This window comes from Heterocephalus glaber, unplaced genomic scaffold (genome assembly GCF_053883595.1).
Source record: "Heterocephalus glaber isolate CG9 unplaced genomic scaffold, H.glaber_assembly_v1.0 deba00001454, whole genome shotgun sequence".
Lineage (NCBI taxonomy): Eukaryota > Metazoa > Chordata > Mammalia > Rodentia > Bathyergidae > Heterocephalus > Heterocephalus glaber.
The window spans coordinates 10,971,465-10,986,501 of NW_028258303.1; the positions used below are offsets into that span (position 1 = coordinate 10,971,465).

Genomic DNA, 15,037 nt, shown 5'->3' on the forward strand with positions numbered 1-15,037 from the left:
TGTTCCAAATCTTTGCAAATGGAATGCATCCCATTGGCAGAATATAATCACACACACAACCCTAGCTATTAAGGGATCCTAGGAAATATATCTCTTTCCTCTCCACCCTCTAAAGAGAAGACAGTGAAATGGAGATTGGAATTACAGCCCAAATATGCAGCTCAGACAGAAATAGGATTTCAAGCCAATATTCAATTTCCCTTTCTCAATATGAAACAAAGTTGTTTGGAAATACATTATATTGATCTCAACAGGTAAATCCCAGCCAGCAGCCCACGGTTACTTCAGTCTTTTAATATCCTCTTACCTGCTTCATTTACCACTTTTGATTCATCATATTTCTATCAGTAAGGAACTTTCCCACAGTACCTTAAACACATAAAAAGCTTATTCTCCTATCATAAGATGTTCAGACCTAGGCACTTCTGATAATTAAGCTTAAGACTTAGGGACAAGATTTCTCATCTTCTTAGATTGTCCCTGGTAATCTGAAGAGATGCTCTAGCTGTCTGTCATGCCTGTGTTCTAGGAAGGAAGAATAAAGGAAAATCCAAAAATCTCCCACCAGTTATAAAGGTTCCCTTTTAAAAAGCTTTCTTGGAAGCTTCTCCCACTGACTGTCCCAAAACATTACTACTAGTCCCCACCTTCAAGGGAGGTTGCAAGTGTGTGGTTTGTAGTGGGAATAGTACCACTCACAACATAGAGATCGCCACCTAAAGGAGTAGCAGGTCTCTAAGCATCACCATTCAGGCAAACCTTTTTTTGGTACTGGAAATTGAATTTAAGGCTTCATGCATACTAGGCATCAGCCTAATTTACTTCATTCACAATATATATCTTATATGCAATAATAGCAAATCTCAAAGAGCAAGTAAATACACTGAGTAGTGAACAAGACTTTATGTTTGAGTTAATTTTATTTTTGGCAATATTCCTTAAAAGTATTTGAAAATACTACTAAAAAGAAGCAAAACCATAGGATATAGGGTCAACCAAACCCTCTGGTGTTGTTGATGGCAACTTGAAGTGCTTCTTCTACTCTTTCCATTGTAGAATATTTAGGGAGGTAGAGAACACTGAAACATGACTGTGCTGTCATGGGATCTTCCTCATTCAAATTTTCAGGACAGCAAAATCTTATCTTCATAGTCTTATCTTTTATTTGTAATCTGTCAGTCCCTGTAAGAAACACTAAAAAGAAGAATAAAATTGGATGGTCTGTTTCACATGAAAACCAAATCTTATAGAGAAAAGCTATTTATTGAAAAGAACTTTACTGAGGGCCCATGTGCAGAATCCTGTATTAAACAGAACACTGGGATCAATAAAGCCTGTTAAGAGTCAATGCCCTCAAGCAATTTTTAAGTCCCTCCTTATCCATATGGGATGTGTTCCAAAACCTCCTCTCAGATGCCTCAGACTGTGGCCAGTACTGAACCCTATATACATTCACTGTTTTCTCCTATACATATACATCTATGATAAACTTTTGACTTTTCACTTAAAGGAAGCATTTCATGGCTTCTCTTTAGCATTTCTGAGCTGCCAGGATCACTACTCATGTGGTTTGGCACCATAAGTAGAGTAAGAGTTAACTTGAACACAAGCACTGTGATGTCTAGACAGTCTGAATGATGAGAAGGCTAAATGACAAAAGGATGATTCACATCCCAGGTGGAACACAGTGGGATGGCAAAAGGTTTTCATCACATCCCTCAGAATAGCATGCAACTTAAAACTTATGTTTATTTCTAGAATTTCCTTCATCTTCAAACTGTGATTGATCACATAACTGAAACTACAAAGAGTGAAACCACAGACAAGGGCTGGGGGATGACCATTTTAGATTCCTGTGTACAAAAAGACAAAGGCAAGAGAAAATATACAAGGTATAAGAGCCAAGAAAGAGTTAAGTTCCTCCTGAGTGTAAATTCTGGGCTTCAGAGGAAGCTTCAGAGAGGATGCCAGGGTGGGATGACTAGGGACACTTCCAAGAGCTCAGAATAATGCTGGACCTGTAAGGAGGAAAGGTTTGAATACAAAACGAGGTAGGTGAGGGTTCAGACAGATGAAGGAACATTAGAGAAGGCTGGCGGTAGGAAGGCAAAAGGTGAGCCTCTGTTTGACATAATAAGTACCAAGGAACTTTTTCTTTTCCTCCAGAGTCAATTTGCGTAAGGCCTCCCAAAACATCACTATAGTGGGATGTGAATTGTTGTATCCTTCTTCGTAACTCGCATTCTAGAGAAAACAAAATAAATAAAAAAATTCAGGAAACATAAAAAGAAAACTGAAATGAATCAACAATGGAGCCTTTACGATGTACCTTTTCAAATGTTTCCCAGTCATAATCTGTATTTCCAACAATCACGTCCCTCAGCTCTTCAGGATGAAACACTCCTATAATCTCCTTGTCACACACTTTATAAAATCCTCTCTGAAATTCATCATAAATTGCCTTTATAGAGATGTTGAAGATGTAATCAACACACTTAGAAACATAGTCTTTCCTTTAATAAAAAAAAAATTTAATCACCAAGGTTACAAGATACAGTTACTGAGTGCTTACCATGTGTCATGGGCTTTTAAAGATTATCTAATTTGATCTTCGTAACAATTTTCTGAGGCAGATGCTCATATTATGAACACTTTAGTGCAAAAGACACAGGGTTACAGTGAAGTTAAATGATTACTCAAGGTCACACAGTTAAAAGAATCAACACAGATTAGAACAGAAAAATCTGCAATATAAAACATGAACAGCTACAAGTAATCTCTGGGAATGGGCTGGGAGATGGAGTAAATTTCATTATTATTTTATGTTTTAGTGCATTACCTGAATTTGTGACTGAGCAACTAATATTACTGGTAGTTAAAAACAAATAAAGGATTTCCACTTCCACCTAGAATGAAGCAGCTTATAGCAAACAAATGTGGCCAATGGGAAGTAGAAAAGCCAGCTAAAATATAAAAACACATGTGGCTCAGGGTTCAAATCTGGATCCAGACTCAGAAGTCAACAATGCAGAGGGAGGGAAACTCAGGGAGGTGAGCTCAGCATTTTGACTGCTGTCCTCTGTGGGATATTTGCCAATTCTTAATGAAGGGAAAGAAGGGAAAAAGTAGCTATTTCAAAGAGCAAGAGAAGCCAATCAAAGTCCCAGTAATTTAATGGGGCTAGGTAGAAAATTAAGTTGGGAGCTATCAAAATGAGAACTTAACCAGGGATTTAGCTAGTGGTTCTGGTGTCTGCCTCGCAAGCGAAAGGTCTGGAGTTCAATCCCCGTACCAAAAAAAAAAAACAAACTGAAGAGGTCGAGGGGTCTCACAGGAGAGAGCCCAGCACTTGGCAGTTGTCTATGTGAAGCAGGTCCCAAATTCTTAAGGAAGAGAAAAAAAAAAGATAAGCAGAAACAGGTAAAAAAGAAAAGAGTGGAAGTTAACAATCTCATTCTGTGGAGGAAACAAAGAGTCCAGGGTCTGCCCAAGGAAGGGGTCCTAACAAGTACTGTGGGTTCTTGGGAGGAGCCTTGGGGAGCTACATTTGAGGAGTGGAGATGAACTGAGCATTAAGGGGATATACTGTTGGTCTTTGTTACTCAAGCTACCTACTAGAGGACAGAGTGAATCCTCTCTGGAGGAAGAAACTATCACTTAAACTTTCATGGTTTTTTACAGAAAATCCATCGCATTCAGTCAGGTGTCCAAATGTACTTTGAAAAAGGACAAAGAGAGTAAACAGACAATTGACAAAAGCCTAAAAATCACTAAAACCTGGGCTTTACAACAAGTGCAATGAATATATTCAGGGAAGAAATGGTCTATGTCTCTTCCTTTAGAAATGTAATCCTAGGAATCTTGCCTGTAACAAAGCTCTTGTGGGCTAGGAATACTTTCTCCCAGTGTAGCAGTGCCTTACCCAACATTGTGTGCTGTAGTTTCCACTATTTTTAAGAGACATAAGTGATACCCAATGGCATAAGAAATAACCACAATCTACCACCTCTAAAGAAAATTATTTATGGACTTTCAAGCTTGAAGATTTGAGTATTAATTGCAGTTTTATGTTGAAAAAAATGCTACAACTTAAAGTGGTTTTTCATCCCCATGCTTATATTTTTAAAATAAACTATTTTGTTTAAAATTAAAAAAAAACAAAAACTGGATGTCTGCCCAGCTCTCTCCTGTGAATAATTCTCATTATGTGAATAATAAATATTTTCATATTATCTAGTATACATGTGGCAACATGATTACAGATATCCAAACTAATTTTGGGTGGGAGAATGGATCCTGTCCTGTGTGGGACAATCACAGATACCTAGTCATTCTTCGCCCAGTTCATAGCAATAGACACACATGGTGGAGGCAACATACACACGCACACAAACATTTACAGGAGCATAATTCACCGTAGCTCACTTGAAGCACACATGTCTGTCAAAAATGCTACGGACAAGGGCCAGAGATTTAGCTCAGGGGTTCCACCACCTGCCTTGCAAGCACAAGGTTCCGAGTTCAATCCTCAGTACCAAAAAAAAAAAAAAAAAAAGCTATGGACAAATGAACTCTAGTGTACACATTCATACAATCTCCAACTATATAGCTAGACATGTTGTTTTCTCTATTTTGTTGGTAATTACATAGGTACATTCATTTTGTAAAACTCATTAAGCTGTACACTTGTGATTAATGCAATTTTATCTAACATATTATACCTCAACACAAAGTTTAAAAAAAGATTATGAAATTACAAAGATTTGGTGTAGGCCACAATGCTCACCATAGATCTCTTTGCTGTTTACCAAATATCAAGGGAATGTTCTATAATCCCAAATGCTGTGACTTTTATTTAATGGCATCTCATAGATGCCATGAAGTCAAAATACCACAGAAACCTTTTCAACAAATCCCACGTGCCTGATATGTGCTGGGCACCACTGCAGACCATTCTAAGTACTGGATACACAGTGGCTCAGCACACAGATCAAGTATCTGCCACTATACAGCTGTCATTATGGGGGAGGGATTGAAAAATAAATCCTAAAGTATGATACAAAAAGAAAACGTAAAACAGAGTGAGGTGAAGTGTGGGGCAGATGTTGGAAGTATCACTGTAGACAGCAGGAAAAGGGAAGGCCTCTTTAAGAGAGCCATTTCCATCTACAACAATTTAAACTGCATAATGTGCCTGTCAATATACATTTATACCACACACAATTTTTTTTTTCCAGTACTGGGGATTGAATGCAGGACTTTGCACTTGCAAGGCAGGTACGGCACCACTGAGCTAAATCCCCAGCCCTCAACACACAATTTTTATGTCTTAATAATAAATGACTAATGGAAATGCAATTATAAAAACTAAAAGGAATTTGTAGAGCTCAGTGAGATAAATATTATGTATATACAAACTATTTCATTTCTTTGTACATACTTGTTAGTCTGGTTGACAGGTATGCCACTTCCATTAGGAACTAAATCTCTATCATGTCTGTCCCAATGCACCTGCAAACACAAATGAACTCAGACAACATCTCCAAAAATAATTCTAAACAATTCATCACCAACACAAACACTTTGGAGTGTCCCTCTTGAAAATGTACATTTTTAAGAATGTACAGCTCTGTCATTAAAACTAGTAAGAAAAGTACAAATAAAAAATTAACATTCATCATGCAGAATGTAATTTTTCAAAACCCAAATTAGCTGATCATATTAAACAAATTGAAAAACTGCCACTTCTCCATATCTGACTTATATATAGTGTAGATCTGGTGTGGCAGATGTGCAAAACTGGCTATCAATTCTTCCCATCCTGATTTTCATGCCCTGTGATTTTGCAATGTGATTTTGCAACACTTCCATCAAGTGGGGCGTCTATTTCTTTCCTCAGCCTTTGACTCTGGGTTGGCCATGGGAGGTTCTGTCAGGTCAGTAGGATCTGACAGAAGTAGAAGGCTGAGAAGTATCCTATGTTGGAGTTTATTATCTCTCCTACTTTTTATATCCCTAAGACCACCATGTGAAGAAGCCTCAGCTAGCCTACTAGTGGATACAAAACCCTGTGGAAGACAGACAAGCTATTTCAGCTCATACCACATAAATCAACCCACCTGCCAACCACCAGATATGTGAGTGCGGCCACTGCCAACTGTCTAGCCCAGCCAGAAACTCACAGGATTTTTTGTTGTTTTAACCCACTAAGTTTCAGAAGTGTTTTAATAAAATCTAACCAATGCACTCACCTCATGAAAATTGAGGAAAAACCCCTAGCATAATCCAGAAGTTTTTTAAAAAAGTAAAACATGACGTGTTTAGGTATGTTTGCAAAAGGTTTGCAAAACTGAAACTAATCTGTTATGTAGTTTTTATTGTTACCTACATTAAAATAGATGTAATATACTTCTCCAAAGTCTCTGCCTTCATCATCCATAAGTGCTTGCAAACTCCTAAAGAAGAAATTATTTTATTTTAAAAAAGCAATAATCATGATAATCAGGTACTTCATTTCAAATAAATGTCAAGTGCATAGCTATTTTGAAGGTAAGAGGTCAGGTGACAACATCTATTTCTCCACGTGGTGATAGTCTATAAACAGGACCAGAGGTCATCCAAATATGTATGGTATGGTAAGTTTATCTGCAGGCTTCATTGCTGATTCACAGCTCTTTTCCATGGACCTCATTTCCTAAACTCAGTGAAGTAGGTTTCTATCCAGAAAAAGACTGATACCATGTTTACTGGTACTCAAACTCTTTAAGCTTTTGAAGTTTACTTACAAACAAATTAATAGGCCTTCTATTAATGCTAGGTTTCACTTAAGAAATGTGAGAGAAAGTACAAAGGGCCTTCTGTGTACCTCCTGTCCCAATATCATCAAGTGTAAGAACCTGAAGTTCTACTACCTTAATTGTTCCAAGGCATCTGTGACAAAAGGTTGTATTAAATGGAAAATTCACATTTCTAGCCTGTCATGCTATGGTATTTTACACATGCTTTTAGACAAACATGTCTCATATTGTATTGTTTGCTCATATACTCATTTATTCATTTGACAAACATTTAAGCAGATCCTAAGGTGGCCGGCATAGGTGATGTAAAGTTGAGACTAAACTATTACTGACAATAAACCTTGAGATCAGTAGGTAAGATAGAGTGATGAAGTGTTTCCTACAGCACAATCAGATTGGGGTATCCAGAGAAGTATGTAAATGATACTGGTACAGCTTGAAAGAAACTCCCAAAGTAATATGTATCACTGGGAAAGATAAACAATGGTAGAATCCAAGTTGACTTTTTTCCCACTGGACTTTTATTACTCTACTGTGATATGACACAGTTATTTAATGTGCTTTTGGGGAGAAAAGCAAATTGCTTTCTAGCTGCGAACCTATGAAATCAAACAAGGTATGTGCTTCCAAGTACAAGTCTATCACAGGGTCCCATGTAAGTCCAAACCCAACAGGGCAAACAACATACAGTCTTCAGGTCTGAGAATAATCTTTGATGGTATCTCACACCTTCAGAACACAGTAAGGCTGGGGCCGGGCCTCTAGCCCAGAGCCTTGGTGGGCACAGGCCACCTGGCAGCCCTTGGTGGTTGTGGTTGTATGACTGGGGGTCTTCCAGGCTGGAGTCGCTCACTTGTGGCTCTACTGTTTCAAGGTCTCCGGGGCAGCCTCACTCCATGACAGCTCTCTACCTGGGCCCAGAGGTTCTACAGGGCAGCCTTTCAAATCTAGGTGGAGGAAGCCATGCCTCCACAGCTTGTGTGCTCTGTGTGCAGCAGACACAGCACCACCTGGCCCTCCAGAGTGGAGGCCAGTGCAGCGTGAGCCACACTTGGGCTGGCTGAGGAGCACTAGGCCAGAAAGCAGGAGCAGAGACTCAAGGCAGTGCTGAGCACAAGGTCTTTCTTCTGACACAGTTCTGTACCCCAGGCCTTGCACTCTGGGTCTGTGGTAAGAGTGGAAGCCTTGAGGGCCTGCCAAAGGGCTTTCAGGGTCATCCTTCCATTGTTCTGATGAATAGGACCAGGTTCCAGCTGATTCACACTAATCTCTGTATCATACTGCTGGCCACCCTCTTGGTACACAACATGGCCAAGCTGAGCATTTTCCAAATCTTTATGTTCTGTTTCCTTCTGATTACAAACTGCATCTTTAAATCATTTTTCTCTTCTCATATTTTACTATAAGCAGTCAAGAGAAGCCATGTTTCCCCATTAACACTTTGCTAGGAGATTTCTCTCACCAAACATCAGACTGCATTACTCATAAATTCCACAAGAAGGCAGGGCACAAGCACAATTTAGCCAAGTTTTTTGCTACTTCATAACAAGGATTCCCCTCCCTCCAATTTCAAATAAAATATTCCTCACTTGTTTTGAGATTTACCAGAATGACCTCTACTGTCCATATTCTACCATCATTCTAACCATGACCACTTAACTTGGGTAAAGACAGGTTTTTCTCTATAGCTCTCTTCTTCTGAGCCCTCATCAGAATTGCCCTTTATGGTCTGCTCACAGCAATATAGGCATTTCCCAGGTTACCTCAAAACCCTTTTAGCTTCTACCTATTACCTAGCTGCTTCCACATTTTCATCCATTTGTTACAGCAATACCCCACTTCTTGGTTCTAATTTCTGACTTGATCTATTTAGGCCTATAATGAAGTACCCTAATTAGGCAAATTGTAAACAATATAAATTTATTGTCCATGGCTCTTGAGGCTGGGAAGGCCAAGGTCAAAGTGTCAGCAGATTTAACATCTGGTGAGGGACTGTTCATCATAGTTGGAACCTACTGTGTGTCCTCACATGGCAAGTGAGGTGAATAAGCTCTCCAGGAACTCTTTTATAAGGGCACTTGATACCATTCATAAAGGCTTAGTATTGGGACATAATTTTATCCTAAAGGCTCCACTTTTTAATACTACATAGCATTGAGTAATCAGAACGTGGGATCTCCCCTCTCTCATTTTTCTATCACTCTCAAGATGGTTTACAAATATCTGCCAGTTTGATGAAAGTCTTTTCTCTTTCATTAAGATACCTCTTGATGAACAAAGAAATTCTTTAATCTTATTGCAATTAAATTGATCAACCTTTTAAAATGTTAGTCCTTCTCTGTCTTATTTAAGAAATTCCCAAATGACATATTCTTTTATATTTAATATTTAAGACTTTGCATTTAATAGTTAAGACTTTTATACACATGGAGTTGAGTTTTGTGAATGGCATAAGGCCGTGATCCACTGTTACTCTTTCCCCAGATGATTTTTTTTTCCCAGATCCATTTATTAAACATTCATTAACCTAACGTGCCACCTCTAACAAAGTTCCCTCTAATTCACACTATTTTCTGAGTTCTCTCTTCAGTTTTATTAGAAAGCCTACATCATTAACATACTGTTCTAATAATACAGCTTTCTCATTTCTTCATGTCTGATAGGCCACATTCTCTATCTTTATCTTAAGAATTACTTCTTGCTATTCTTGGCCCTTTATTAATATAAATTTTGGAATTAGCTTGTCAAGATTAATACATAAGGCTACTTGGATTAGTTACTGAAGACCACAAAGAACTTTTTACTTGTATCAGTTATATCTCTATTTGTCGTATTAGAAATTAAAATTGAGAAATGTTTTATTTATTTATTTTTTTGGTACCAGGGATTGAACTTGGGACCTTGTGCTTGTGAGGCAGGTGCTGGAACCACTGAGCTAAATCCTTGGCCCAAGAAATGTTTTTTATTTTTGGTACCAGCGATTGAACTCAGTACCTTGCGCTTGGCAAGGCAGGTACAGTGGCACTGAGCTAAATCTCTGGCCTGAGAAGTGTTTTATAAATAGGAAGACCCACATGCTCATTCTTTTGGCTATCAGAGCATTCCACAATGCCATGTAGCCTCTGGAAAACTCCCCTCCTTATGACAGAATGCAAAAGACAAATAACAATCTCAATAATAGAAAAATAATTTTGACCTTATGAATTTTCTGTGAAGGCCCCAGAGATTTCCAGGAATTGTTGGCCCAGGCCATACTTTGAGAACTGCTGGTATCTGACTTCAATACAACTCAACAAGATACTTGCAAAACAACAACAACAAAAAACTAGATCATTGAAAAGATCATGTATCAGGCCGGGGATTTGGCTCAGTGGTTTTGCTGCCTGCCTCAAAAGCAGAAGGTCCTGAGTTTGATCCCCAGTACCAAAAAACAAAAAAATCATGCATCATGACCAAGTTGGTTTCATACCAGGTGCACAAGGATGGTTCCATATAAACAAATCAGTAGAAGTAATACGCTACATAAATAGAATAAAAAAACACATGATGATCTCAACAGATACCAAAAAAGCCTTTGAGAAAATTCAACAAACATTCATGATAAAAATATGGACAAAAACTGGAAGGATCTTACCTTAAAATGATAAAAGCCATTTATGACAAACCCATTGCCAACATCATACTAAACACAGAAAACTGGGCTGGGGATTTAGCTCAGTGTTTCCACCGTCTGTCTCATAAGCGCAAGGTCCCGAGTTCAATCCCCAGTACCCCCCAAAAAATAAATAAAAACTGAAAGCATTCCCACTAAAATTAGAAACAAAATGAGTATGTCCACTCTCACCACTCCTGTTCAATACAGTATTTCAAAGTTTAGCCACAGCAATTAGGCAAGAGAAAGAAATAATGAGGATTTGAATAGGAAAAGAAGCCAAAATATCCTTTGCAGATGGCATGATCTTTCAGAGGATCCAAAGCAGTCCATCAGAAACCTCTTTGAACTAATAAATTCATCAAAATGGCAAAATGCAAAATAAACACACAAATATCACTAGCATTCCTATACACCAAGAATGAACCAACTGAGAAAGAAATCAGGAAAATAATCCCATTTACAATAGCCTCAAGGGCCGGGGATTTAGCTCAGTGGTTTCACTGCCTGCTGCGCAGGCGCAAGGACCCGAGTTCAATCCCTGGTACCAAAAAAACCCCAAACAAACAAACTATAATAGCCTCAAAAAAATTAAATACCTCAGAATTAACCTAATCAAGGAAGTGAATGACTTCTTTAACAAAAACTATAAATGGTGCTCTGAAAAAGATTGAAGAGGACGTCAGAAAATAGAAAGACAAACCTTATTCTTGTATAGGCAGAACTAACATTTTCCAAATGGTCATATTACCAAAAATGATATACAGATTTAATTTAATTCCCATCAAAATACCATGAGCTTTTTATTTTTTTGGTGTCAGGGATCGAATTCAGGACCTTGTGCTTGCAGGGCAGGCGCTGTGCCACTGAGCTAAATCCCTGGCCCACCATCAGCTTTTTTCATAGAACTAGAAAAAAATCATTCTAAAATATATATTGTAACAGAAAAGACCCAGAATAGCCAAAGCAATCCTGGGCAACAAGAGCAAGGCAGGAGGCATTATAGTCCTATACTTCAACTTATACTACAAAGGCTCAAAACTAAAAACAACATACCAATGGCACGAAAACTCATACTGACCAATGGAACAGAGGGTGCAGAAACAACCCCAAGCACCTTCAGTCACCTATTGTCAACATCAAAAACATGATGGAGAAAAGACAGACTACTTAATACATGGTGCTGGGAAAAGTGGAACAATGAATCTTGATCCAGATCTCTCACCCTGAACTAAAATCAAATCAAAATAGATTAAAGACCTAGGTATAAAAACAGAAATACTGGGCCAGGGATTTAGCTCAGTGGTTTTGTTGCCTGCTACATAAGCGCAAGGACCCAAGTTTAATCCCTGGTACAAAAAACCAAAAACAAAAACCAGAAATACTGAATCTACTGGAAAAAGAATTGGTAAAACTCTTGAACTCATAGGTGTAAGCAAAGACTTCCTGAACAGAAGCCCACTGCACAAGAAATAATACCAAGAATCAACAAATGTTATCATATTAAATTACAAAGCTTCTGCATAGCAAAGGAAACCACCAAAAGAATGAAAAACTAACCTACAGAATGGGATAACTTTTTTTTTACCAGTACTACTCTCCAGACTAATATTTAGAATATATAAAGAACTAAAAAAAAAGTTAAGACTGTCAAAAATAAAAGACCTATTCAAAAAATGAGCAATTGAACTATGACATTTCACAGAAGAAATACAAATGGCCAATAAATACATGAAAATATGTTCATCTTTAGACATTATGGAAATGCAAATCAAAACACTGAGATTCTTCCTTATTCCAGTAAAGAATGGCCATTATCGAGGACTCAAAAAACAAATACTGGTGGGGTTGTGGGGAAAATGGAACTCTTATACATTGTTAGTGGGAATGTAAACTAATACTATCACTTTGGAAATCAGTATGGTGATTTCTTAATTGAAATTCCATTTGACTCAGCTATACCTGTCTTGGGTATCTTCCCAGAGGAAGTCATCCTCCATAGCGATACATGCATATCTATGTTTATAGTAGCAAAATTCACAATTGCTAAATCAGGGAAATAGCCTGTATGCCAACCAACAGATGAATGGGTAAAGAAAACATACTATTATAGACACAGTCGAGTACTTCTTAGCCATAAAAAAGGATAAATTTGAGTCATTTGTAGGAAAATGGATGGACCTTGAGACCACAGTGGTAAGTGAAATAAGTTAGTCACAAAAGATTAAATATTGCATGGTCTCTAGTATGAGAGATCCAAAATATAAACAATTTAGAGAGCAAAATAAAGAGTCATGTTAAGAAACAGGGAGGTAAACTATAGAGATGGGGAGGGAATCTGGAGAAGGAGGGAAAAGGGAGGGCAGGAGGGAGCATGCAAAATAAAAATGATCAAGATGTGATATGTGTACCTCAAACCCCCAAGGTGAAGGTGAACACTATGTTATTTTAAACATGTACTAATGTGTAAGAACACTTCGTATAACATACTCACATTTTTTGTTGTATATGGTGTCATTTTTGCCAGGTTGTAGCTTATCTTTTAACTAAGAACTAAAGCTCTACTTTAAAAGCAACAACCTCAAAACAATGTCTCATACAGACATCAGAATGCACCAAGGTGTAACGTGCTATGTCCACTCGTTTCTACATGAAAAAAGTTCAAACATCATTTTGAGTATTGAGGATACGCTGTGGGAACAATCAATTTTTCTTAATTTTAGAAAATGAAGTGGGGAGGGGAGGGAAAAGAAGGGGATGAAAAAAGAATTAAGATGTGTTACGTATGTGTACCAACTCCCCAGGAGGAATGTAATCATATGTACTGCAAACATATACCAATGAAAATAAAAATTTAATTAAAAAAGAAAATGAAATCATTACCTAACAATTCTAACCAAAACTAAATGGATTTAAAATACTAATGTCAAACATAAAAATACTGAGATGTGTATATTTAAATACATGTTAGATAAAGTGCTACGAAAAGGACTATATCTACTTACTTTCCCAAACCAGGACTGAGTTCTTTCAAGTCTTCCAACGAAGGCATTTGGTTCAAAAGCTTTTTAAACAGTGCCAATGGAAAAGGGATGTTGGCAACATTGCAGTTGAAAAGGGAAAGTCCACAGAGAATCCCAAAGAAGAAGTATCTCTTCTTTTCAAATTTAGGCTAAAAGAGAGTAAGAATCAAAACACAGCATGGTAGTTTTAATCACTACAGTGGAATGTTTATTTTAGGTAAGTCCTTTTTCCCATTTCACAAAATCAGATTGTCAATTAACACCCATAAATTCTAAAGGTGAGACTATTTAGTGTTTATATTCAGTCACTAAACTAATCCAAGTCCTTGCCATAGTTTTGGCTACTAAAGCACAACAGCAACAGAAACATATTAATCTCAGTAATCCTTATAACTAGTTATAATTTCTTTCCATGACTTTGGTTTCACATTCATTGAAAAACAGGAAAGAAACAGGATGTGTACTCGAGAAAGAAAGGTTTCACTTTTATCCATATGTTCTACAAATTATCAAAAGCATACATGTGTGAAAAGACACAGGAACCCAGGGAAAGGGGACTCCACTTTAAAGAAAATAATCACCCTATTAAAACTGAAGATTATTTCATAATTGTATCAGTAACTCTTCTCCTAGTATGAAATATCTAGACAACCTATTTTTCTGTAGTATACAATGTATTTTTTTCTGTCATGGAATACCACAAGCAAAATAAAGAGGACTTACCCTGACAGGAAACCACATGTAAGAAGCATCTTCAGGATATGTGAACATTCCATATTCTGGCCGAGTCATCTCTTCAAACAGACAGTAGAAGAACTCTGTCTTGACTCCTTCCAAGTTATAGCCAATCTCTCCACTAAATGAAACCTGAGGTAACAGGAGGTAATGCACTACTTCCATGGCACTGTACTACTATGTAGAAGTCTTCTTTAAGAACAGTAATAGATAACAATTGTGGCCCCAAGTTTTGGGTAGGCACTGTGGTAAGCATCTTATTTCAATTGCCTCATTAATTCTGTAAGAGTAATGAGGCTTTGAGAATTTAACTTTCCCCAGTTTATACAATAGCTTGGTGGGGTAGCCTAGATTTAATCTTGTTGCACCCCAGCACCTACATACTCTTTACCACTAAACTGACCTCAACTGGCATCACTGTCATAATCCATTAAATCTAATGAAAGTGAAGTGAAAAAAAATCATAAATATTAATACTTAGGAGAGCTGAAAACCCAGAACATGCATAAAGTGGGTAGACGTGGCTGTTTAATCTCTGAAGAGACAGAAGCCCCCTACTGACATCTGTTTCTCACTGAGATGAGTCTATCTTCTGTGCTCACTCAGTCACTTTCTCCTCTGTTCCTGACTTTCCTTCTGGAAAACCCTCACTTCAGCTTATAAATGTATTAAGGTTTCCCTTATCCTCAAAAGAAAAACAAAGACACATTATCTCCAACCTAGACAATCTGGTTTCTTCTTCTCTAGGATGGCCAACTTCTGAAAATATATACTGACTTTCAGACCCCATTTCTTCTTCAATGTTCCCTGAGGACCATGAACCTCTGAAT

The 15,037-nt window shown here is 37.6% G+C and overlaps 1 protein-coding gene across 1 annotated transcript in view; it reads right to left on the reverse strand.

Moving 5' to 3' along the window:
- Positions 1–888: 888 nt before the first annotated feature.
- The window catches only part of Herc5 (HECT and RLD domain containing E3 ubiquitin protein ligase 5), a 43,619-nt gene continuing 29,470 nt past the window's right edge, over positions 889–15,037 (reverse strand). The window contains exons 18-24 of the mRNA XM_021261062.2: positions 14,196–14,339; positions 13,455–13,621; positions 6,389–6,455; positions 5,441–5,511; positions 2,330–2,513; positions 2,142–2,244; positions 889–1,194 (exon numbers count right to left, since the gene is read on the reverse strand). Coding sequence (XP_021116721.2) covers positions 992–1,194; positions 2,142–2,244; positions 2,330–2,513; positions 5,441–5,511; positions 6,389–6,455; positions 13,455–13,621; positions 14,196–14,339 — 939 coding nt within the window. The 3' untranslated portion in view covers positions 889–991. The remainder of the gene's footprint in view (positions 1,195–2,141; positions 2,245–2,329; positions 2,514–5,440; positions 5,512–6,388; positions 6,456–13,454; positions 13,622–14,195; positions 14,340–15,037) is intronic.